Source organism: Wolffia australiana, chromosome 1 (assembly GCF_029677425.1).
Source record: "Wolffia australiana isolate 7733 chromosome 1, ASM2967742v1".
In the NCBI taxonomy this organism is placed as follows: Eukaryota; Viridiplantae; Streptophyta; class Magnoliopsida; order Alismatales; family Araceae; genus Wolffia; species Wolffia australiana.
In genome coordinates this window covers 27,935,459-27,959,579 of record NC_135835.1, presented here as the reverse complement: position 1 = coordinate 27,959,579, position 24,121 = coordinate 27,935,459, and the positions used below count along the sequence as shown (strand labels likewise).

Sequence of the window (24,121 nt, the reverse complement as noted above, 5' to 3'; positions counted from 1 at the left end):
AGAAGAAGAATATTGAAGAAGTGGTATCTGCGGTGGGAGCAGGAGATCCTCCGGCTCTAGAAGGGGAGAAGCGTCGAGACCGATCCGGCCGGGCTTCCTCTGCATTCTTTCAGTCCTAACTAGTCCTCTCTTGTTTTTCACTTTGTTCTTCCCTAAAGGTGACTCTGTATCTCACTTGTCCGTGTGGAACTCGAGTTATACATTACCGCAGAGCGTGTTATTCAAGACTTCGTTTATAGATATTATTCTGGTTGTTTGGAGTTCTATTAGGATAGCATTTTTTCTGCATGTCTATAGAGTTTTGAAAAATCCAAACATCTCAGAGATAGATATAGAGGTTTAGGAATTTGTCAGACGAACGTATACGTCAAGAGTCCATTGATGAAAAGGGGCTAGGGAAAGCTTGAACCCAATTCCTTAAGTGATGAATATGAGCGATCCTCTCTCTCTATCTCTTTCTTCCTCTCTGAACGATCCTCTCTCTCTATCTCTCTCTTCCTCTCTGAATGTCCCTCTCTCTCTCTTCCTCTCTGAATGTCCCTCTCTCTCTCTTCCTCTCTGAACGATCCTCTCTCTCTCTCTCTCTCTCCCTCTTTGAATGTCCCTCTCTCTCTTCCTCTTTGTGTGTCCCTCTCTCCCTTCCTCTCTGAACGATCCTCTCTCTCTATCTCTCTCTTCCTCTTTGAATGTCCCTCTCTCTCTTCCTCTTTGAGTGTCCCTCTCTCCCTTCCTCTCTGAACGATCCTCTCTCTCTATCTCTCTCTTCCTCTTTGAATGTCCCTCTCTCTCTTCCTCTTTGAGTGTCCCTCTCTCCCTTCCTCTCTGAACGATCCTCTCTCTATCTCTCTCTCTTCCTCTCTGAACGATACTCTCTCTCTTCCTTTCTGAACGATCCTCTCTCTCTATATCTCTCTTCCTCTCTGAACGATCCTCTCTTTCTATATCTCTCTTCCTCTCTGAACGATCCTCTCTCTATATCTCTCTCTCTTCCTCTCTGAACGATTCTCTCTCTATATATCTCTCTCTTCCTCTTTGAATGTTCCTCTCTCTCTCTCTTCCTCTCTGAACGAACCTCTCTCTTCCTCTCTGAATGTTCCTCTCTCTCTTCCTCTCTGAACGATCCTCTCTCTCTTCCTCTCTGAACGATTCTCTCTCTCTCTCTATATCTCTCTCTTCCTCTCTGAATGTTCCTCTCTGAACGATCATCTCTCTCTTCCTCTCTGAACGATCCTCTCCCTCTTCCTCTCTGAATGTTCCTCTCTCTCTCTCTTCCTCTTCGAACGTTCCTCTCTCTCTCTTCCTCTCCGAAAGTTCCTCTCTCTCTCTCGCTCTCTCTCTTCCTCTCCGAAAGTTCCTCTCTCACTCTCGCTCTTTCTCTTCCTCTCCGAAAGTTCCTTTTTCTCTCTCTCTCGCTCTCTCTCTTCCTCTCCGAAAGTTCCTCTCTCACTCTCGCTCTTTCTCTTCCTCTCCGAAAGTTCCTTTTTCTCTCTCTCTCGCTCTCTCTCTCTCTCCTTCTCTCTGTCTCCCTCTCTCTTGCTCTCTCTCGCTCTCTCTCTTCCTCTCCGAACTTTCTTCTCTCTCTCTCTTCCTCACTGAACGTTCTCTTGCTCATTATATCGACACTAAAGAGAGAGAAAAGAGAGATAAAATCCTATCTCTCTATCACTCCCTCTTTCTGTCTGAACTCTGTCGTCATATTTCCTCGGCTGTCGATAGTCGCTTCTTTTTCCGAACCTCTCTCTCTATCAAGTTCTCTCGAGTGCAACGCAAAGCCGAAGAACGCATCTTTTGAGAAGAAAAAACATGGGTTTCGGGGATACCGACGAGAATTTAGAGGCAGAGTCCGCCGCGCCCATCTCCAATACGGGTTGCAATCTCGCCGTCGTTCAACCTCCTCCGAAGAAGCCAAATAACCGGCACTTCGAGATCAAGAAGTGGAATGCGGTCACTTTGTGGGCTTGGGGTGCGTCTCTCTCTCTCTCTCCTATACTCTCTCTCTCCTCTCTCTCTCCTGCTCTCTCCTATCCTCTATCTCTCTCCAATCCTTTCTCTCCCCTGCTCTTTCCTATCCTCTCTCTCTCCTATCTCTTTCCCCTCTCCCCTCCCTCCTCTCTCTCTCCCCTCCCTTCCCTCTTTCTCCCCTCCCTTCCCTCTTTCTCCCCTCCCTCCCATCTCTTCTCCCCTCTCTCTCTACCCTCTTCCCTCCCTCCCATCTTTTCTCCACTCTCTATCTCTTCCCTCTCTCTCCCCCCCCTCTTCCCTCCCTCCCCTCTTTCTTCCCTTTCTCCTCTCCTCTCTCTCTCCTCTCCCTTCCCTTTCCTCTCTCTCTCCTGCTCTCTCCCCTCCCTTCCCTCTCGGCTCTCCTCTCTCTCCCCTCCCTCCCCTCCCTCCCCTCTGCTCTCTGGGTCTCTTTCTCTCACTAATCTCTCCCATCTGCTCACTGGTCTCTTTCTCTCACTTACCTCTCCCATCTGCTCACGCTCTCTCTCCTTTAGTTCTCTCTCTATCTCACTTTCCTCTTCCATTTGCTCACTGGGTCTCTTTCTCTCCCTTACGTCTCCCATCTGCTCCCTCTATCTCTCAAGGGTTCTCTTTCTCTCACTTACCTCTTCCATCTGCTCTCTCTATAGTGGTCTCTTTCTCTCACTTACCTCTTCTATCTGCTCTCTCTCTAGGGGTCTCTTTCTCTCACTTACCACTCCCATCTGCTCCCTCTATCTCTCAAGGGGGCTATTTCTCTCACTTACCTCTTCCAGCTGCTCTCTCTCTCCAGGGGTCTATTTCTCTCACTCCTCTCTTTCTCTCCCTAGTTACCTCTTCCATCTGATCTCTCTCTCTCTCTCTCTGGGTCTCATTCTCTCACTTACCTCTCCTATCTCTCTTTTTCGTGTTTCAGATATAGTAGTGGACAACTGTGCGATATGTAGGAACCACATCATGGATCTCTGTGAGGCCTTTCTCTCTCTACCTCTGTGTGTTGACCGTGCTTGTAATCGTATTGAATTTTGATGCACCATCTTCTTCTTTGATCGGCTGTGCTCGTAAATGGTCTCATTCAGGTATCGAGTGCCAGGCCAACCAAGGAGCCGCAACATGCGATGAATGCACCGTCGCCTGGGGTTCTCTCTCTCTCTCTCTCTCTCTCTCTCTCTCTCTCTCTCTCTCTCTCTCTCTCTCTCTCTCTCTCTCTCTCTCTCTCTCTCTCTCTCTCTCTCTCTCTCTCTCTCTCTCTCTCTCTCTCTCTCTTCCTCTTTCTCTCCCTCTCCCTCTCTCCCTCTCTCTCCCCCTCTCCGTCTCCCTCTCTCCCTCTCCCTCCCTCGCTCTCCCCCTCTCCGTCTCTCTCCCCCCCCCGCCCTCCCTCCCTCCTCTCCCCCTCTCCCTCTCTCTCTCTCTTTCTCTCCCTCTCTCTCCCTCTCTCCCCCTCCCTCCCTCTCTCCCTCCCTCTCCCCCCCCTCTCCCTCCCTCTCCCCTCCCCCCTCTCCCTCTTTCTCTCTCCCCCTCTCCCTCTCTCTCCCCCTCTCCCTCTCCCTCCCTCCCCCCTCCCTCTCTCCCCCTCTCCCTCTCTCCCCTCTCCTCTCTCTTCCCTCTTCCTCTCTCTCTCTCCCCTCCTCTCTCTCCCCTCCCTCTCTCTCCCTCTATCTCCCTCCCTCCCTCTCTCCCTCTTTCTCCCTCCCCTCTCCCTCTCCCCTTCTATCTCTCTCTTTCTGTCCCTCTCCCTCTCTCTTTCCCTCCCTCTCCCTTTCCCTCTCCCTCTCTCTCTCTCTTTCTCTCTCGTTCTCTCTCTCTCTCTTTTCTCTCCCTCTCTCTCTCTTTTTCTCTCTCTCTTCCTCTCTCTCTTTTTCTCTTCCCTCTCTCTTTCTCTCCTTTTTCTCTTTCTCTCTCTCTCCCTCTTTTTCTCTTTCTCTCTCTCTTTCTCTCCCTCTCTCTCTCTTTCTCTCCCTCTCTCTCTCTTTCTCTCCCTCTCTCTCTCTTTCTCTCCCTCTCTCTTTTTCTCTCTTTCTCTCTCCCACTCTCTTTTTCTCTCTTTCTCTCTCCCACTCTCTTTTTCTCTCTTTCTCTCCCTCTCTCTCTTTTTCTCTCTCTTTCTCTCCCTCTCTCTCTTTTTCTCTCTCTTTCTCTCCCTCTCTATTTCTCTCTCTCTCTTTCTCCCCCTCTCCCTCTCTCGCTCCCACACACACATCCTATGGCTTGTCCAATTCTCCGTATTCTCTCTCACGCTCTTTGCCTCCTCCAGTTCACCTCCGTCCTCTCTCTCTCTTTCTCATCAATTCTCTCTCTCTTTCTGTTTACATCTTTTTTTCTATCTATCTACCATTATATATGTCCGTGTGCCTCGATATATCTATGAATCTATGTATATACCAATCTATCCATCCATCATTATGTTGGCCTTTCGTTGTATAATCAGGGTAGCAGTAAATAATTTACGCAAATAATCCAAAAATGGCTTCTTCAGCTATCATTCATTATATCAGTCCAGAACGTTGAGGTTTCACTACGAATATAATGATTTTTTCTCCTGTATGGTTGTTTAACATTATCTTTTGCTGAAAAGAATTCACAAAATGCCATTAAATAAGATGTTCATTCATCATTTTTATCACCATTATTTATCCAGTCTGAACGTTGACATTTAATGAAAGGATAGATAACTTTGATTTTCTGAGGGGGATTATCAACAGAAATGGAAATAATGAAGAAAGGCCAACGAAAAATCGTACTTCATCTATCCTTTAAATTAAGTTCTGGGGTGGGGTGTGGAAAATTATAAAAATGGATGCATGAAACATAAATAACAAAAGTTTCATTCATTCATCATTGTAACCATCATCATTCATCATCTGAGTCCAGAGCTGAAAATAATTCAGAAAATTCCAATTGAAAAGATTGATAATTTTCACTCTCTCTGGAGGGGACGTGAAAAATTGGAGGAAATTGTGTGAAAAACGCCAACAAAAAGATCATTCTTCAGTCGTCACTAGCTCTTATTTTACCTGTAATAAAAAATGTGTTTTTATGTGGAGTGGGGATATGAAACTAAAGGACTGAATTTCCCACTCATTCATAATGATACCCTTCATCATTCATCATATGAGTCTAGATTTTATGATTGTTTATGTGAAAATTTATGATTTTTCTTATTTTTTGTGGGAAATGTGCAGGAGTTTGTAATCATGCTTTCCATTTCCACTGCATCAGCAGATGGCTCAAGACGAGGCATGTTTGTCCACTCGGTTAGAATCTTCTCTCTCATCTTTTTCTCTCTCCCCTCCTCTCTCTACCTTTAATTGCTTTTATATACTTATTCTTCCTCATTTTCTGCAGATAACAGTGAGTGGGAATTCCAGAAATATGGCCACTAGTAAGGAGCTTTAGACAGAACCTTTCATTCTCTCTCTCTATCTCTCTTCCCACTCTTTCTCTCTCTATCCCTTTCCTGCTGATCTCTTGGTCATCACTTTCTGTGTAGGAACTTTTCAAGGGTTGAAGGCTACTCATTTGATTTCTGGAAGAATCTTTGACATTTGGAACATAGTTGATTGTTGATTGTCCAAGAGATGAGAATATTTTGGGTTTTTTTCTGATTGTTCTTCAAATTCTCGGAAGTATAAAATCTGTGAAAGATATTTGACTTTTTTTGAAGAAATTTGACTCATAGATAAGCTTTTTTCCATGAAATCTGAGAATGTTTATTTTACTCTTCCAAGTTGGAGAAGTTGAACTAGATTGTTGACACAGGATAATTGTAGTTTATTTTCTGGGAGGATTGTTGACTATTAATGGATGATGGAGGTTGAATTTAATTCGTTATGGGTGGCATCAGAAATGTCTGAACTTCTGGTGTTAAAGAAACTAGCCGTTAGGCTAGCTATTGGGAGTTTCGTATTGGGCCACTTGTGTTTCGCCCCATTAGTCTGTATATATATATTATGTGCCCTAGATGGATGAATGTATGCGTCTATTTTTTTGTTATCGATTTCTATCTTCTTGTCTCATCTTCTCCACCATCTGGTTCTCAACCTAGAGTTCTCTATACTTGTCATGGTATCAGAGCTACTGTGAAGACAAGCAAGACTACCAAGCTGAGCAGGACAGCTCCATTTCGTCCAAACTACATTGGAAACTCTTAGTCCATAAGTGACTCTACTGGGGATCGATCCCAGCAAGACCGGCAGGGGGCATCGTCTTTCTCGGCTTCAACGCCATCATCACTGGCACAGTTCTTCAGCGAAACAGGCACGAGGCTGACTATTTCCCGAGCGGTCACTTCTCGTCTCCGAGCACAGCATTTCGCTTACATGACTTCTGAGAGAAGATTGAAAGGGGACCTTTAGCTATTTCACTCTCTTGGAAAGTCTCTCCTGACTAACTGGGAGCACACAGTTGACGGGATCACCACAGACTTCTTCTTCCTTCTACCATCTTACTGCTACAACTATCAGGTGCATTCGCTCCATATTTGTTCTCTAATTGTGGTACTACTTCCGATGTTGCTACTTTGATGGCTAAGGAGGAACACCTATCTACTTCTGGGGGTAGATCTGGGTGTGTCACATACTCCCATAGAGGACAAATGGTACACCCAATTGCCTCAAACAGCTCAAATAAATTTGTTCACTGGTCTAACATGTACCAATGGACAAAGTACATCCCTTGCACACTCCACGCAAGAGGTCAGCATCACCACTTGACCCATGAACCACCTCAGGAAACAGATCCAAAGTATCTATAGTGGAGATGTGAGGAGAACATTCTCTTCTCACGGATTTTAGATTCCATGATCCCTGAGTTTAGTGATTCCTATACAGATTATGACATAATTAAGAAAATTTGGGATCTCACTCAACAACGACACTCAATGAGAGATGACAAATCACGTGTAGCCTATCTGGTAGATCATTCGATGACACTATAGGAATATCAGACTGATTTAGAATATGCTAATGATCTTCAAACCATATGGAAGGAAATTGATTTCTATCAACCACCTACAGCTAATTCTGTAGATCGTCAATATGTGTTGTGTGATAGGGTTTATTGGTACCTAAAGGGACTTAGGTCTGAATTTGAACCTGGTCGCGCACAACTGTTCAATCGTGATCACAAGCTGAACTTTGAAGAAACTTCCCAACAGATTCGTAAAGAAGAACACCGTCTTGGACAAGGATCAGATCGCAACATGACTACACCTGAACATCAAAGCTCAGCTTGCAGCACAAAACATTAGTATCCTAGCAATGTATCTCGAAAAACCTACATCTACTACAAAATAACCAGAAAATGTTGATCCATCAACACAGAAAAAACCCAACCTAAGGGATCCCGTGGGGATGATAAAGATAACTTGTGGTGTAGCCACTGCCGATGACCTAGACACACTAAAGAGACTTGTTGAAAACTTCATGGTCACCCTGCCTGGCCTAATAAGATTATTGGTAAAGGTAACAAACTGAAACTGAAGGAACTGAAGCTACTCCACAGCACACCTCAGTTCAGGACATTGAACGACTCAGAGAGGAATTACATCAACTTCAGAGCAAGCTCAAGGCAACTGAAATGCTTGGGTCCACTCCAATGGCCTCTTTAGGTAACTCCCCACGCTTCTCAACTATAAGTAACGTACCTCAAAATTCATGTTTTAAAACCTATAAAGTGTGTCATTACTCTAAGAAAGTATAAACAGCAGATGGCACGCTTCTTATAGTTACTGGAGTAGGTAGTATAGACCCAGACCCACTAAGTACCCTCGCCAATGTCTTGCATGTACCACAACTTTGTGTGAATTTAATCTTTGTTCAACGATTAGCCCAAAACTCCTCTTATAAGTTGATTTTTGACGAAGTTAGTGCATTTTGTGTGATAAGGTTAAGGGCCTGAAGCATGAGCTAGCTAGAATCAAGGACGGTTTATACTACTTGCACTCCTCCAAACAGGACAACACATGCTTGGAACCCACTGCAGGGGAGGCTCCTACATCCAACACTGTCATTATCTTCTAAGGAAGATCAAGTCTGGTTGATACATCGACAGTTCAGGCCACCCATCATTTCATTTCCTACAAACTTTCTTTCCAGAAATTTGTCACAGATTATGCATGGATCATTTTGTGTGTGATGTATGTCAAGTTGCTAAACACAAAGAACCACTTATCATTTAACTGATTCTTCTGCTACTACGGTTTTTGAATTGATACATTGTGATGTGTGGGGACCAGCCCCTTTCATTGACCTTCATGGGTTTCGATGGTTGATTGTTCTAACGGACGATGTTAGTCGTTTCTCCTGGATTCACTTAATTAAAAAAAGTCAGATGTCTTCCTTATTATTTAAGGATTTGTTGCTATGATACAACATCAATATGGTACTCTTATTAAGCGATTCCGAAGAGACAATGGTTGAGAATTCATGAACCTTGAGATTTCTACCTCGTATAGAAACCAAGTCATTATTCATGAAACATCATGTTCACATACACCTCAACAGAATGGAAGGGCAGAGCGCAAATTGGGACATATCTTGGAGAAAACTAAGGCTCTACTTATTCAGACTAGTAGTCCTAACACACTCTGGGGAGAAGCAGCTATGTTATCCACTTAATAATTCGTACTCACACTCCTTCCTTAAAAGGAAAACCCCCTCTCGACATAGTAACAATTTCCTATCCAACAGCTAAGCTCCATAACGATTTGGAACTTCGAATACTTAGATGTGAATATTATGTACATTTGCATCCCCATCAAGCACATAAGTTGGCCCCACATGCTCTCTTGTGTATATTTGTTGGATACTCTAACACTCAAAAAGGTTATAATTGTTACCATCCCTCTACCCAACGCATTTTAATTTCTAAAGATGTTACATTTAATGAACATAAATTTTATTATTCAAAGGATTCCTCGATGGATGTCATAAATGTCCCCAGCCCATCTGTACCGTTACTCATGCCTCACAACACTCCTTCCTCGTCAGGTCCATCTTTAAATCAAAGGCCATCCTTGGATGTCCCCAACTATGGCGACAATGAGTATGAGGAAAGCCCAGAGAACACTCAAACTGGACCCTCATCTCGTCTTCCCTCTCCATATCCTCGACACTTTGTTAGAACACATCTTCGCGTTCCAACCTTGGCCTCATCATCTGATATTGAGCCAGTGCATCAATCCATGGTTGAACAAGTGACTCCCCCTGGACAACTCCTGACTAATAACTCTATGGACTCAGAACACAACATTCGTACAACATCATTTCCGTTAAGTAAAAGTTTAAAATATCATAGTGCATCACCTACACATAAAAACTTATTGATACATCTTCAACAGATTAATATTCTCAGGTCTGTTCAGGAGGCACTTGCACAACCCCAGTGGAGAGCAGCAATGGATTCTGAATGGAAGCATTGTCTAAGAACCATACATGGGAGTTGACATCTCTCCCACCAGGTAAGAGTCCAATTGGTAGCAGATGGGTTTATACTGTGAAATACAGTGATGATGGTCAAATTGACCGCTAGAAAGCACGTCTAGTTGCTCAAGGTTACACCCAAAAATACGGGGTGGATTACATGGAAACTTTTGCTCCCGTGGCAAAAATGAACACAATAAGAATTCTAATATCTTTGGCTGCACTTCATCAGCGGCCCCTTTTGCAATTTGATGTAAAAAATGTCTTTCTTCATGGACATCTCAATGAAGAGGTGTACATGAAACCACCTCCTGGTTACAATCTATCCCCTGGACAAGTGTGTCATTTCAAGAAAGCTCTATATGGCCTGAAACAATCCGCTCATGCCTGGTTTGAACGTTTCACTCATGCCATGAAGCGTCTTGACTACACACAAACTAATGGGGATTATACTCTATTCTATCATCGTTACACTCTTAATACTGTCGTTATTCTTATCATATATGTAGACGATATAATTATTAGCGGAAATGATTCCACTGGTATTACACATTTAAGTCATCAACTAAACTCACAACTTGATATTAAGAGCTTGGGAGAACTTACCTATTTCTTAGGCATTGAAGTCGCTCGGTCCTCCAGTGGTATTACTATCTCCCAACATAAATACATATATGATATATTGGATGAAACTGGGTATCTACAATGTCAACATGTGTTCACTCCCATGGAATTAAATCTGAAACTTAAACTGGATGACAATGAACCTGATACATAGCCATTGGTTTATCAACGTTTAGTTGGTAAGCTTATATATCTATCCCATACGCGGCCTGACATATCCTATTATGTGAATGTCTTGAGTCAGTTTATGCATCACCCAAAAGTTTCTCACTTGTAGGCTGCCTACCGTGTACTTCGGTCCTTAAAGGGGACCATTGGCCTCAGCCTCACTTTTTCTCAAGGTAAGTCATTTTCTCTTGAGATTTATACTGACTCTGACTATGCTGGTTTGTCGGTCGATCGCAAGTCTACCAATGGGTACTGCTCCTTGGTGGGAATCTGATGACCTGGAGTTGTAAGAAGCAACAAATCGTGTCTGTCTCCAGCACTGAAGCTGAATTTCGGGCTCTCAGTAAGGGCATTTGTGAAGGTTATGGATTCAAGGCATTCTCAGCGAATTGGGCTTTCCAGCAACCCAACCCACTACCTTACTATGTGATAACAAATCTGCCATCAGTCTTGCTCACAACCCAGTCCAACATGACCAGACAACACATGAGGAGATCGACCATCACTTCATCAAAGACAAATTGGAATCCAAGACTACTGCAATCAACTATGTCTCCACCAACCAACAACTTGCGGATCTCTTGAGGAAGGGTCTCTCCCAAGCCCATCATGATTATTTGGTCTCCATGCTGGGAATGCAGGACATTCATTCCTCAGCTTGAGGGGAGGTGTTAAAGAAACTATCTATTAGGCTAGCTGTTGGGAGTTTTGTATTCAGCCACTTGTGTTTCTGCCCGTTAGTCTGTATATATATATTATGTGCCTTAAACGGATGAATGTATGCGTCTATTTTTTTGTTCTTGATTTCTATCTTCTTGTCTCATCTTCTCCATCATCTGGTTCTCCACCTAGAGTTCTCTATACTTGTGAGCTGGAATATTCACCAGCTTTGACTTTTTCTTTTTCTGAAATTCTGGATTGAAAAAAATAAGAACCGCTATTTTATGAATCATATCTGAGATAACCATTGATTTACTCCTAATTCCCTCCCCAAATTGTTAATTGTTTTTTCAAAAAGTGCCGTTAGGGATGAACTAAATCAACCATTGTTGATTTTCATCCACAGAAATTGCAGTGAACTAAATTAATAACTACCATTTCATGATTCAAAAAAGGAAGAAAGGCTGACTTTTGATGAATAAAGATATTGAATCAAAAGCCTAAAATAATTCATGAATTAAATGCTGACTTTTATGTGTACAAGATTTGTGTGGAACGAAATAAACAGCTGACATTTTATGATTCAAATTTGGGTGGAATGTTGTCAATGTCAAAGGGGAGGTTCAATTCGTCCCCGTGGGTGCTATCTGAGAAGAGCCTGGTCCTATACAGACTGTACATCCCACTGTTGAATTCATGGGAAGGTGCGGCACCTGTGTCACCGTCAACGTCGCCACTGCCACGGGCAGCGCTGCCGGGCTCCTCATAGATGTCAGAAGCGAACGAGTGCCCGGCCGCAGCATTCCTGAAGAAGAGGATCGACCCAGACGGCTCCATGAAACTCCCACCTGCTGCCCTGCTCTCCTTGGGCCGGAAGGGCCGAGACCACCACGCAGTGGCACCGCCGTGGGGTTGATTGACGTCTCTGCCTCCGGTTTCATGAAACAAGCTGGACACGCCGGAGCTCTGAAGATGCGACCGTCGTCTCTCCTCCACCGCCGCCACCATTTGTTCCAACTTGGGCAGGTCTTCGTCTTGCCAGTACATCTCCGGTGGAGGAGACGGTGGCGGTCGTGGAGCGGCGCCGGTCGCCTCTTCAGACTGAGATAAGTAGTAGCAGTCGAGTATGTATGGCTCCAGCGCAGTGAAGGCGGCCGCAGAGCTTTGATAATGATGATGACGACGATGACGATAATGATGTTGATGATGTGTGTTGAATTGTGGAGTGGCTGAAGCTGGTGAGAGAGATTGCTGGTGATGGAAGTTGCGTTTGGCGTAGGTGTTGAGATTTTCCAGGAAGCATTGGCCTTGACCGTCCGGTTCCCAAGTAGGGTAGTCATTGTGGAAGCTGCCAGTGAGAAAGTAAGGTAGAAAGAGAGCAGCAATGTCAATGACCCAAAATTGGAAAAAAACACAACTATAAAAGGACGGGGGGAGAGAAAGAACCAAACAAACGCAAGGAGAGGAAGAGTGAGAAGAACAGTTAATAATCTATCCATGGTTTTTAAGAGAGAAGAGGGAATTATAATTAACTTATTGCCGGAAATTCCAAAGAAAAGAATCGGGGATCAGAGAAAGAGAGTCATATATTTTCTGGACAGAGATAATGATAGTCATATATTATAGAGACTTCAAACTGGACAGAGATAAATCAGAAAGGGGAGAGCGAGGGTATTGTGATCCATATGTTTACAGACTTCAAACTCGACAGAGAGAGGAGAGGGAAAGCCCATTTCCCATAAACTTTGACAAGAAAGAGAAAAGAAAATAAAGAAGTGGAGAGAGATTTAGCAAACCTTGTAACTCAAAAAGAAATCAGGTAAGGTACGTTATAACTAGACAGTACAAAGAAACCAGTAAAAAAGGGGAAAGAGAGAGAGATAGAGCCTCAATTGAATACCTCAAGAACGACTTCTCCAGCTTTCCCTGTGAGCTCCTTCTCTCCCTTGGAGCCATGATCGGAGAGCCATACTTGCTATTCCCATGGTTTTCGAAGTCAAACGTGCTGAAACTGCGCACTTAAAAAGTCAAGGCAGGAAGAAAGGTCAAGCTTGAAAAAGGATTCGAAGGCAGTGTAGTCAACCTGCAAACGTGGCCGACTCCCTCAACATGAACCGTGAAGTCTGAAATGAACCGCAGGATATCGTCCACCCTCTGAAAAGTCAACCCCAAAAAAGTCAACTTTTGGTAATGCCCTAGCCACTTCGGTCAAGAGACAAGCGTACCTGCGGAGCAACAAACACCAGCAAGAATGGGGTGACGAAGATCGAGGTCATCTCCTCAAGCAGAACTATCCCCGTATACTGAGTGGTCAGAAATTATCGGCAAGATCAGGACAACCTTTTTAGAGGATTTTGCAGAGCAGAGATAGAAAGAGAGAGAGAGAGAGAGAGAAAGATGAATTTATACTCCACTATACTCAAAAAAAATTCACACAGTTTTCTTTAAGATTCTATCCACCACCACGGTTTTAATGAACTGAAAATATTTGAAAGGGCGACAGATGAGAACATTCAGGGTGCAAACTCTTTGGAATGAAAAGAAAATAGAAGATGAGCAAATCAAACTCACAAAGTTATTTATTTATGTTAGTGCTCGATATCATTCTAAGAAACAATAAATGATTGGCGTTTATTTAAGTTGCTGACACTGCCATCTATGCGACAAGAATTAGCTGTCTGGATTGAAGAGGAACAATAAAAAGAGAAGACATTATCCTTAGCCCAAACGAATTAGGAAGAGAGCGACGGACAGATAATAGTCCACATTGTTATTTGGGGGTCCAAATTTATTAATAGGAATAGAAACGATGCTTAATTATTCTTTCAAAAAAAGTAATTTGAAGAAAGATCGCAATAAGAATTGTAAATGAAGAAAAAGAGACAAGAGACTTCTTCCATTGACATAATGAGCACAAAGTTTTGACAAGCAGGATGAACAAAACGATTGGACCCAAAGAAAATATTGCTAAATGGCGACGGTTTATGTTGAAATCCTTTTCCTAGTCTTTGTTAGAAGAAAGGTATTATTTTACTTTCCATTTCTTCGGATCCCTATCCTTATCTAAATGCAAGGAAATATCTACAAGGAATATCACAATGATACACTATTTCTAGCGGTCTTTGTAAGGACATTCTACACAAATCAGAAAGATCTCTACCATAAAATCGAGCTCAACAAAGTTTTGGAGAGATAATACTGAAGAAAGAAGCACACAAATGTGTCTTCCATGTGCGGTTAAGTAAATATGGTTTCGACAATTTAATGGCCAAATTAAATAAATATGGTTTCGACAATCTGAAGTGCAGAAATTCTTCCAAACCCTTCACACGAGGACCAAGAAGCACTCAAAAGATCTCTTCTATGATAGGAGTTGTAAATATAAAAAAAATTACTAATTGTAAAAAGAGGACCATAAAAAATATTAATGCAAAAATAAAGTGAACTTAACATAAAAATAAAGTTTAGAAAAATAGCATAGGAAATAACCCACTTGAAACAAGGTTTCAAATTCCCTTCTCACAGAATACGTGTTCTCTTTCCCACGCCACCTCTTGGGCATATAATGCGTCTGCTGAACAACAAGAGACATTGCACCTTCCGAGTCAATCACATGAGGTTCATCTGACACTGCAGCACGGCTTATCGCTGTCACAGCTCCAAACACAGCAGCATACCAGAACAAATTTCGACCAAATATCTGCAAATATGGTCGCCAAGCAATGTCCTCAAATAAACTTCGTAATAATAATAATTGAAGTCCGCATCTTTGAGTACAATAATTTATTCTGTGACATTCACTTGCATAATATAAATCATCCCTGGAACTAGGGGTCCGTGATTGGATCAGATTGGCCCTGATCGAATTTTTAAATCAATCAGATGTCTCAGACCATGATCGGATCAAAGTGAATACGGAAACAGCACCGCACTACTCTGGAGGAGAAGTGCTGCACTACCGCCACCACTGGGTGAGTAAGAGAGAGAGGTCATTTTTCTTTTCTTTTTTTAGTTTTCTAAGATCATGACTGATCCAACCAGCGATCAGGTTATTGATCAATCAAAGTCTTTTGAACAATCATGACCACTGGGTCATGATCTGATCAATTCTTTTACCGACATTACACAGTTCGAGATGTTGGACAATCGTTGACCTCCAGTTGGACCACAGACAGTATGATTGTCTGTGATCATGCTCGTCTAATCCATTTAATCAAAATGAAATACTCTAAAATTTTAAAATAAGAGATTTACATGAGCATAAGAGATTTACATGGCCCTCCAGTAAAGACTCTTCGAGAAAGGCTATCATAATGAGGACTGCGGCAAAGCCACCGGAAACAAAGGAGATGAACTTGGCGATCAGGGAAATGATAGGAGAGGGAAACTGCTTCAGGAAAGCAGAGGCGTGCTGAAGGCTAGCATTAGTACGATATCTAAACAAGTGCTCTACCTGTAAAAATAAAAAGAAGATCATTTTGGATAGAGAAAATAAAAAATTCAATGAATTTTTCTCTCTTTTTTGCATACTTCATCTAAATAAATAAAAACAATGTTTTTTGGCCAGGTCACTCAAGCAAGAGAAGAAATAGAAAAAAGATATTTTCTAATTCTAGATCACAATAGTTTGTTCCACATATCTAAGGCCTTAGGAATCCAACACGAGTAAAAAAATTGTTCGCCCATGCAGTTAACATGCATCGTTCTCAGAATTGGATTGATCACATATTATTTTGGGTTTAAGTTTTATAATTTTTTTTTGAAAGAATGGGTTTAAGTTTTATAATACCTATATCTTGATAAAAAAAATGTTAGATGGATTTCCCTTTGTAAAATACCTATATCTTGATAAAAAGAAGTAGTAAGGGAAGGGAATGGATAAATATTGGGCTCAACAACTTAAGTATTCGCTATGAAGCCCATAACCAAATAATCAGGCCGTAAAAAATCAAAATAATACACAAACTCAAAATAACCATCATCAAGAGCGTCATACACCAAACTCCAAAAAAATCTCCTCGTTGAAAAAAAACTTCATCTAAACCAAAAGGACAAGAAAACAATACCTCATTAAATTCCCTAAAAATCCACTTCGATAAGTTTGACCACCTTCGAGATGATGCAGTGCTTGGATGGTTATAGAACTGCTCAGCATGCCTCAAACAGAGATATACTAGCGAAAAGATAACAAGAAAAGGGGAGATAAGGAACATAACGAACCCAACGATCATGAGTCTCCTTCTCAGTGATGAAGGATTATCAATGAAGTCACGCCTGACACAAAAGTTTCTGAAAAAAAATGAAAGAAAATTCATTTTTTCACCGAGACAAGATAATACTGTGAGTTCAAGTTTGAAAAAAGATGTAATTTCATTAGCCTGATCGAGGATGAGTTTCAATATCAATATGGTAGTACGAGGCATTAGTCTTTCAGTGGGTGCAAATGTCGTCACTGTCGAAGAGAAAATTATAAATTGTTCGAGCCTCAAAGAGACTGCCCGTTGTGATTTGTTAGGAGGACAAAGGCCGTGAAAATAGAGGTTGAAAGAAATAAACAGCCTGAGTCAATATTTGCCGAAGCAGACAACGGAGGAGGTTTGTATGATTATTCTACTAATTATAATGAATTGTAGAGTGAGAGCTTGAATATGAAGGATTGACGAAGTTGGTAGAGAAGAGGTATCTCTATTTCAAAGAAAATTTTGTAACGACCTGGAAGAGCTTTCCAGAAGATGGAAAAGAATCAACAACACACACTCACAATAACAATGGATATTTAAATAATAATGAGCAGACGATTGAAATCAAGCTATTGAAATAATGCATGATAGATTATCTAGATTATAAGAATATAATGTCCCGTTAAGTGTGTTACAATTCATTCCTCCCTCCAATCTGTTCACAAATACTTCATCATGGCATTCCAGTCGGGTTTAGTGACTCCACGAATCAGGCAGCTAAAAGTATGTATCACAAAACGTAGACTGATTTTTGCTGAATAAAACACAAGAAAAAGCTAATTTGTCGACTCGACTATAATTAGATAAACACCAAACTTGACTACCTGTCAAACATGCTCTGAAGTATGCACCAATTCAAAGTCCATTCAAGGGTTTTTGGCAGCATTAGGTGGTTTTTCTTCCACCCAGATCCAGAGTTGGCCAGAGGGCCAACCCCAGGGACCCACCATGGCACTTGGAAAGACAGAACGCCCTTATTGATCATTGCAATCAAGTAGTTCTCCTTGCGCATTATTCTCATGACAATTTCATGGGCTGAAAGATCTTTCACAACGCAGAGCTTCTGAGATTTCTGCACTTGAACAATCTTTTCTAGAACAGCAGACCAGGGTATAGTCTGGACTTCACGGTCATTAATGCAAAGGCTGCAAAACACAAAACAGGCCCAAAAAACTTTAACATATTCAAAACCCAATAAAATATTCAAAACTATCAGTGACACTTACCTATGAACATAGAATTTGCGAGCTTCCAGTGTATCCTTTAACTGGACAAAGAATCTGATGAAGCAAAAGAACAGATAGAAAGCTAATAATGCCAAGTAACCAATGATTATCCCTTTGGTTATGGTGAAAGGCACCAGGGGATGTGCGTGGAGGGCCTCTTTCGCCAGGTCACAGGGCTTGATCCCTGATTCGACAGCATCCATCCCACACTTTGCATTGCGGAGCCCGCCCCAATCAACAAATAACAGGAAGAACCCAGAGAAACATAATGTAAATCCTAAGCTCAAGAGCTCAACGACCCACTTGACAATGATGCACCAGAGCCCTTTTTCGCAATAATAATTGTATATTCTCCAAAAAAACAGATCCAAATCAGCAATGGGCTCTAATGCTAAGCTTTCACCGTGAAGGAGTCCGGTCGGGCTCTCACCACCGGAACCAGGTAGCGTTCTATAATCAGATAATTCTATTTCAGGAGAATTATTTCTGAGTAGTCCAGCAGATAAGGGAGATTCCCCCTGTCGATTCCATCTGAATACTTGGGAAGCAAGTCTTGTCTTCTGTTTATTGACAAACATTATCTGAGGACAGGCGGGAAATCAGGGTGCAGCCAGCCCATTTCACCCTCTGATCATCTCATCCTCAGGATAAATACTAGAAACGAAGAAAACTATGTCATCAATCCAGAAAAAAAATTGGATCCTATCGCCGGAAATAAGTGAAGACTAGAAAAACTATTATATGGATAAAATAACATAAAAATATGCTCATAATGCTCCCGCGCAGATAAATATTTTAATAACGGCATTTCCAAATCTAAAGTTACAGATTTATGGGCTGAAATTGGAAAAAAAATCTACCACTCCCAAAAACCAACCTTTCCAACTTGTTTGTAGGCTGGATGAACAAGACAATCGAAATGAAGAATTATAAACTAGAAGAATCTTGAACAGTACAGGAGACCAACGCCTATACAGTAGTAATTCATCCATTTCTAATTTGAATGTAATTGTAATTATTATAACGTTATCATTACAGGTGCATATCATACTCACTGTTCCCCAAGAACTTGAAATGGATGACCCACTTCGTGTTTATTAGTCCCAACACCAAAAGACCTATTTGGCTCATATTTTGAGGAGTCAGCCATCAGATTGATATTTTTCCAGAAGAACTATCAGATGTTTCACATCAGTATTACGCTCTTTTTATCAGAGTTTCCTTCTGTCACATTTGTCAGATCTGTCAACTCTACGACAATATTCTTCTCTTTTGTCTGTTGTGTAATCCGTTTATCCCTCTTTGGTCCCCTACGGCTAATTTTTATTTTATTTTTTCTTATGGAGCCTATATATAGGCATGAAATGTTCCTTTAAAGAGAGTTCTTTTCTTTGGTGTTCTATTGTAAATGTGGATTCAGACGCTTCCATTGTAGACTTGAGAGCTGAAGTAATTATTTCTGAAGATTCAGAACATAGAACTATTTTACCAGATTGGGACTTCGTGGGAAAGCTTCGCAGCTATTATTTCGCTACAGGTGCATCACACAGAATTCGCGTGAGTAGAGTGGTTCATTAAAAACCCAATTAACCTAATCCGCAAAAACCATCAGTGATCGGAGTACTTTGATTGTTTTCAGTCCTAAAAAACGTTCTAAAAAATAAATAGGTTATTCTTCAAAAAACAACAAAAATCCTTCTACTTTGGATGCAGCATTTATCCTTCTACGGAGGTTAGCTAGTATTTTCTCGAACCATACTTGTATAACATAATCAAAGCAGGATATTTCTATTCATTTCAGGCATTTAGAAAAAAACTCGCGATCCAGAGATGTACAGACGTAGAGTTCATGATTCTGTTTAAATGGCCACGGATTCACATTATCACTACATCAAATAATAGCATTCAAGGAGCCAACAAATCAGACACTTTCTGTATTTTTTTGAAAGAATCAGACACTTCTGTATGTTTACCATAATAGAATCCTATTAATATTGCAGTAAAAAGGGGAAGACAGGATTTTATTGAAAACAAGTCCAATAGAGATACCGTTCATACTCATAATTCCCAAAGGCGTATCAACTTTTCCATCTATACAGGAAATATTTTTCCTTTAAGAAAACAGTTCAGATGCCCTACCCGAAATCAGCCATCCGGAGACAAACCCGCAGACTATGCCTCTATAGAACCATTAATCGAGAAGAAAGTCAAAAAAAAAAAAAAAATCCAATACTACATCCATACCTTTTCCTGATCTACGGACGGACGCGTAACGACATCATTGCCCAAAACTAGGAGGCGTTAATCGCCGGGGATAGGTAGTTTTTTTTTTTTGAAAATATACTATTCCGCAGCGGAGGAAACGGCTTATCGCCTACTTTAACAAGAGATTTGCCGTTTCCCGCACGCTTTCTCGCGACTTCTATCCATAACTCATCCGCAAAGCGATTACAAACACATGAAAGCACGCAAACAAAAATTTCAAACAAAAACTATACGATCAGTGAACAATTGAATACCTCCGCTCATCTAAAGTAATTTCCGCCGGCAATCCGAAATCCAAACAGCGATCTGGCCCGAACGACGACTCCTCTTCCTCGATTTCTAGAGAGAGAAAGGGAGAGATAGAGAGAGAAAGAGCGAATCCGGAAGAACAGAAGAAGTAATTTTACTTCTCGCCTCGCCGCCAAAGCTCAACAAGGTTCGAGTTTATTCCCTATTTTCGCAAAAACAAGGTTTAAAAACAATAGTTGATTTTCAATGGGCTAGAAGCTCAAGGAAAAGTATTTTAACGGCCCTTTCCGGTGTGAAAAATTGCATTAAAACCCTTAATTAGGTAAAATCTTTCTTTGCCGGCCTAATGATTTGCGGTGTCAGGGAAGAGGAGTCTTTCGCGACACGTAAGTGGAAAGAGAGGACTTTCCGCATATAATATATTTTAAATGGTTTGGAAAGCAATTATAAGAAATTAATAAAATAAATGGAATTTTCTGGAGTTATAAGAATATTATAAAGTTTTTGGGAATTGAGCCAAGACTACAGCCAAGTAGTCTTAACCCCCTTGGTTATATTCAACTGGAAATCCAAATCAGGACTAACTGTAGAATTAAAGTATTAAACTTTGTTATAATATTAATAAAGCAGTAAAGACATATACAGATAATGATGGGAATTATTTTTTTTATTTGTTCCCGAATTAATACAAGCATGAATGCTAAAATTGTACGCAAACAGACGAATTGTTCGTGAACATAAGATGAGAATTTACAAGTTTATATGGCGAGCAGCTTGACGGATTCCCAATTTTCTCCTCGGTGAAGATCATTTTCTCTTTTTCCTTATTATGATCATGTTCTCTTCCACTATCTTAGTTCAACTTCTAAAATGGAGATGGGCAAATATGCTAAAATAGACATGGGCAATCAAGACTTTCATTCAAGTAGAGCTGAGTTATTCTCTGATCAGAACTGGCTTCTAATTAGGTCAAATAAAACTCAGATCTTAATGGGACTCTGATCTGAATTCGCCTTGGGTCAAATCTGAGTTCTAATTAGAGGCAAATTATCATCACGATTGGAGTTTAATTATAGTTTGCCTCTGATCATCACTAACTTCTAATTAAGGACTTTTTTCTTATTTTTTTGTTTTTCCCCTGTCTCTCTCTCCACTCTTCTTTCTTCTCTCCGATGTCTGTTGACAAAGATCAACAGTCCTATTAATGTAATAAAATAAGGTTGTTTACCCATTCAAGTTACCTAGAAATACATAGAGCTACGCTTCTGCTTGCTCAAAAAACACAGTTTAATACTTCTATTTATATTCAATTAAATTATAGAAACCTTAATAGTCAAATTACTATCATTAAATATCATAACAATTTACTTTGCATTTTATTTATAGACCATTTTAATATGATTTATATTTCTCATGGAAGCGAAATGTTCACATTCAAATTTGGGCGTACAAGTTATATCTTTAATGTCCCTCTTCCCAATCATTTGTTTACTATATATATATAGCATAACAATTTATTTTCCTTTTTTTATTTAGAAACCATTTTTAATATGATTTATATTTCTCATGTCAGTAAAATGTGGGCATTCAAATTTGGGCATACAAGTTATATCTTTGATGGCCTTTTTCCAAATCATTTGTTTATTGAATTTTCATAAAGAACAACTAAACATTCATGAATGCACAAAACAGAAACATAAAATTGTTGGCTGTTCATTTGTCGATGAACACCAAACTTCCCCATCACTAGAAACAAATTCATGTCAGGAAAATTGAGAAACCCAACTGGAAAATTGGTGGAAGGATCAATAGATAGGTAGAGAGATATTTCTATAAATAAATAAATAAATAGGAAAGAGATGGATAGATATATAAAGGTATTCAACTTATAGAGTCATAATAGGAGGATCTGATTTTTCTCAAGATTTTTTCCAGTAGCGATCCACATAATCTCTTTCTATCTCCTCCACTCTCCTCTCTCTCCTCTCTTTCTCTCTCATCTACTCGCCTCTCTTTCTCTCTCCTCCCCCTCCTCCACTCTCCTCTATTTCTCTTTTTTCTCTCTTCTCCCCTTTCCTCTCTCTCCTCCGCTCTCATCTCTTTCTCTCTCCTGTCTTTCTCTCTTCTCTCTCCTCTATTTCTTTCTTTCTCCCTCCACCCTCCTCTCTTTCTCTCTTCTCCCAGTCTCTCTCCTCCACTCTTTTCTCTCTCTCCTCTATTTCTTTCTTTCTCTCTCCACTCTCCTCTCTTCTCCCCTCTCCGCGCTTTCTCTCTTCTCTCTCTCCTTTAGGCATCGGGGATCGGATCGGATCGGATCGTTCCAATCTTGATTAACAGATTCGAACGATTTGTTCGAATCTTTCGATTGAACAAACCCTTTGTTCGTGTTCGACCGAAAGTTTCGAACAAACAAATTGGGTTGTTCGTGTTCTATTGCCATTTGTTCGACCTTGTTCGAACAAGTTCGAACAAGTTCGAACAATTTCGAACAAATGGCCATCGGCGCCAGCGACAGTCTCTGGCCGGCGCAGGCGGCCGCTGGCCTGCGCTGGCAGCCGCTGGCCGGCGCTGGCGCCGCCGGATTCGAACATTCGATTCGATCCGATTCGAACGTGTTCGAATCGGATTTTATTCGAACATGCGATCCGAACAGCCATCTTGTTCGAACAATCCGATCCGAACAGATGCTCAGATCGGGTTCGGATCGGATTTGAACGGGGCAGATCGGTATTCGGATTCGATCGTTCGAATGCCCGATCCGATCGAACATTCGAACGATCTGTCCGAATCCCCGAGGCCTACTCTCCGCTCTCTCTCTACACTCCCCTCTATTTTGTTCTTTCTCTCTCCACTCTCCACTCTTTCTCTCTTCCCCTGTCTCTCTCCTCCACTCTCCTCTCTCTCTCCTCTATTTCGTTCTTTCTCTCTCCACTCTCCTCTCTTTCTCTCTTCCCCTGTCTCTCTCCTCCACTGTCCTCTCTCTCTCCTCTATTTCGTTCTTTCTCTCTCCACTCTCCTCTCTTCTGTCTCTCTCTCCTACACTCTCCACTCTTTCTCTCCTCTGTCTCTCTCTCCTTCACTCTCCTCTCTTTCTCTCGTCTGTCTCTCTCTCCTCCACTCTCTTCTCTCTCCTACACTCCCCTCTATTTCTTTCTTTCACTCCATTATCCTCTCATTTTCTCTTCTCCCTCTCTCTCTCTCCATTCTCCTATCTCTCCTCTATTTCTTTCTCTCTCTCCACTCTCCTCTCTTCTCCCTCTCCTCTCTCTCTCCTCTATTTCTCTCTTCTCCCTCTCTCTCTCTCCATTCTCCTATCTCTCCTCTATTTCTTTCTCTCTCTCCACTCTCCTCTCTTCTCCCTCTCCTCTCTCTCTCCTCTATTTCTCTCTTCTCCCTCTCTCTCTCTCCATTCTCCTATCTCTCCTCTATTTCTTTCTCTCTCTCCACTCTCCTCTCTTCTCCCTCTCCTCTCTCTCTCCTCTATTTCTCTCTTCTCCTCTCTCTCTCTCTCTCTCTCACACACACACACACAGATACCCAATCTCTTCACAAGTATCTATACACTGATGTGTTGTTTAAGGTCCCACGTATCCAAGATCTTCCGTGGTCAATAGTTGACCTCAAAACGCCCTGCAAACATCCCCAATTCCCCATCGTTGAAAATTATTACTTTTTGGGCATTGGGGACATGGAATAGAGAGAGATAAGGAGATATATAAGAGAGAGAGAGAGAACAATGGAGAAAGAGTAGACAGAAGGGGAGAAAGGGTGGAGAGGTATATTGTAGAGAGAGAGGGAGAAAAATAGAGTAGGGAGAGAGAACAAGGGATAAAGAGTAGAGCAGAGAGAAGTATAAAGAGACAGAGCAGAGAGAAGTATAGAGAGAGAGGGAGAAAGAGAGATCAGAGTTTAGTATAGAGAGAGTAAGAAAGATAGTATATACTAGAGAGAGAGAGAACTACAACAGAGAGGGAGAAAGATAGAGTACATACTAGAGAGAGAAAACTACAGGAGAGAGGGATGAAGATAGAGTAGAGAATAGAGAGAGAGAGAGAGAGAAAATTACGGGAGAGAGGGAGAAATATAGAGTAGAGACTAGAGAGAGAAAAAGAAAATTACAAGCGAGATGGAGAAAGATGGAGTAGAGAATAGAGAGAGGGATAAAGAGAGAGAACAGAACAAAAGATCGAGAAAGAGAGTGTAGAGACTAGAGAGAGAGGGGGGAGAAGGGGAGTAGATACTAGAAAGAGAGAGAGGGAGAAAGATAGAGTAGATACTAGAGAGAGAG

At 41.4% G+C, this 24,121-nt stretch overlaps 2 protein-coding genes across 3 annotated transcripts; one reads left to right on the top strand and one right to left on the bottom strand.

The window, feature by feature from the left end:
• The first annotated feature begins 1,638 nt into the window (after positions 1-1,638).
• LOC144717005 (uncharacterized) lies at positions 1,639-5,679 on the top strand. Of its 2 annotated transcripts, XM_078592324.1 has the most exons (6): positions 1,639-1,963; positions 2,897-2,947; positions 3,060-3,119; positions 5,163-5,234; positions 5,326-5,362; positions 5,471-5,679. In XM_078592324.1, coding segments are annotated over exons 1-6 (381 nt in total). In that variant the 5' UTR covers positions 1,639-1,803; the 3' UTR covers positions 5,472-5,679. The 2 variants fall into 2 exon arrangements, with proteins under 2 accessions (XP_078448450.1, XP_078448443.1); XM_078592317.1 differs by lacking the exons at positions 5,163-5,234; positions 5,326-5,362; positions 5,471-5,679 and having other exon boundaries at positions 1,639-2,775; positions 3,060-3,113.
• A 5,661-nt stretch (positions 5,680-11,340) lies between these two features.
• APG9 (autophagy 9 (APG9)) lies at positions 11,341-19,997 on the bottom strand. The gene is made up of 10 exons (XM_078588056.1): positions 19,839-19,997; positions 17,320-17,973; positions 16,918-17,238; positions 15,920-16,142; positions 15,127-15,306; positions 14,347-14,553; positions 13,079-13,156; positions 12,937-13,007; positions 12,754-12,864; positions 11,341-12,201 (listed from the first exon to the last, which is right to left on the bottom strand). The coding sequence occupies exons 2-10, from the start codon at positions 17,895-17,897 to the stop codon at positions 11,430-11,432; spliced, it is 2,541 nt and encodes an 846-aa protein (XP_078444182.1). The 5' UTR covers positions 17,898-17,973; positions 19,839-19,997; the 3' UTR covers positions 11,341-11,429.
• Positions 19,998-24,121: the final 4,124 nt, after the last annotated feature.

Excerpts from the sequence above, each read along its gene's own strand:
- LOC144717005 (XM_078592317.1), top strand. The coding sequence starts at position 1,804 with ATGGGTTTCGGGGATACCGACGAGAATTTAGAGGCAGAGTCCGCCGCG.
- APG9 (XM_078588056.1), bottom strand. The coding sequence starts at position 17,897 with ATGTTTGTCAATAAACAGAAGACAAGACTTGCTTCCCAAGTATTCAGA. Across the intron at positions 16,143-16,917 it reads CTTCAGAGCATGTTTGACAG|AAACTTTTGTGTCAGGCGTG; the intron begins GTAGTCAAGTTT and ends ATTTTTTTTCAG. Across the intron at positions 13,008-13,078 it reads TGGTGTTTGTTGCTCCGCAG|AGGGTGGACGATATCCTGCG; the intron begins GTACGCTTGTCT and ends TTGACTTTTCAG.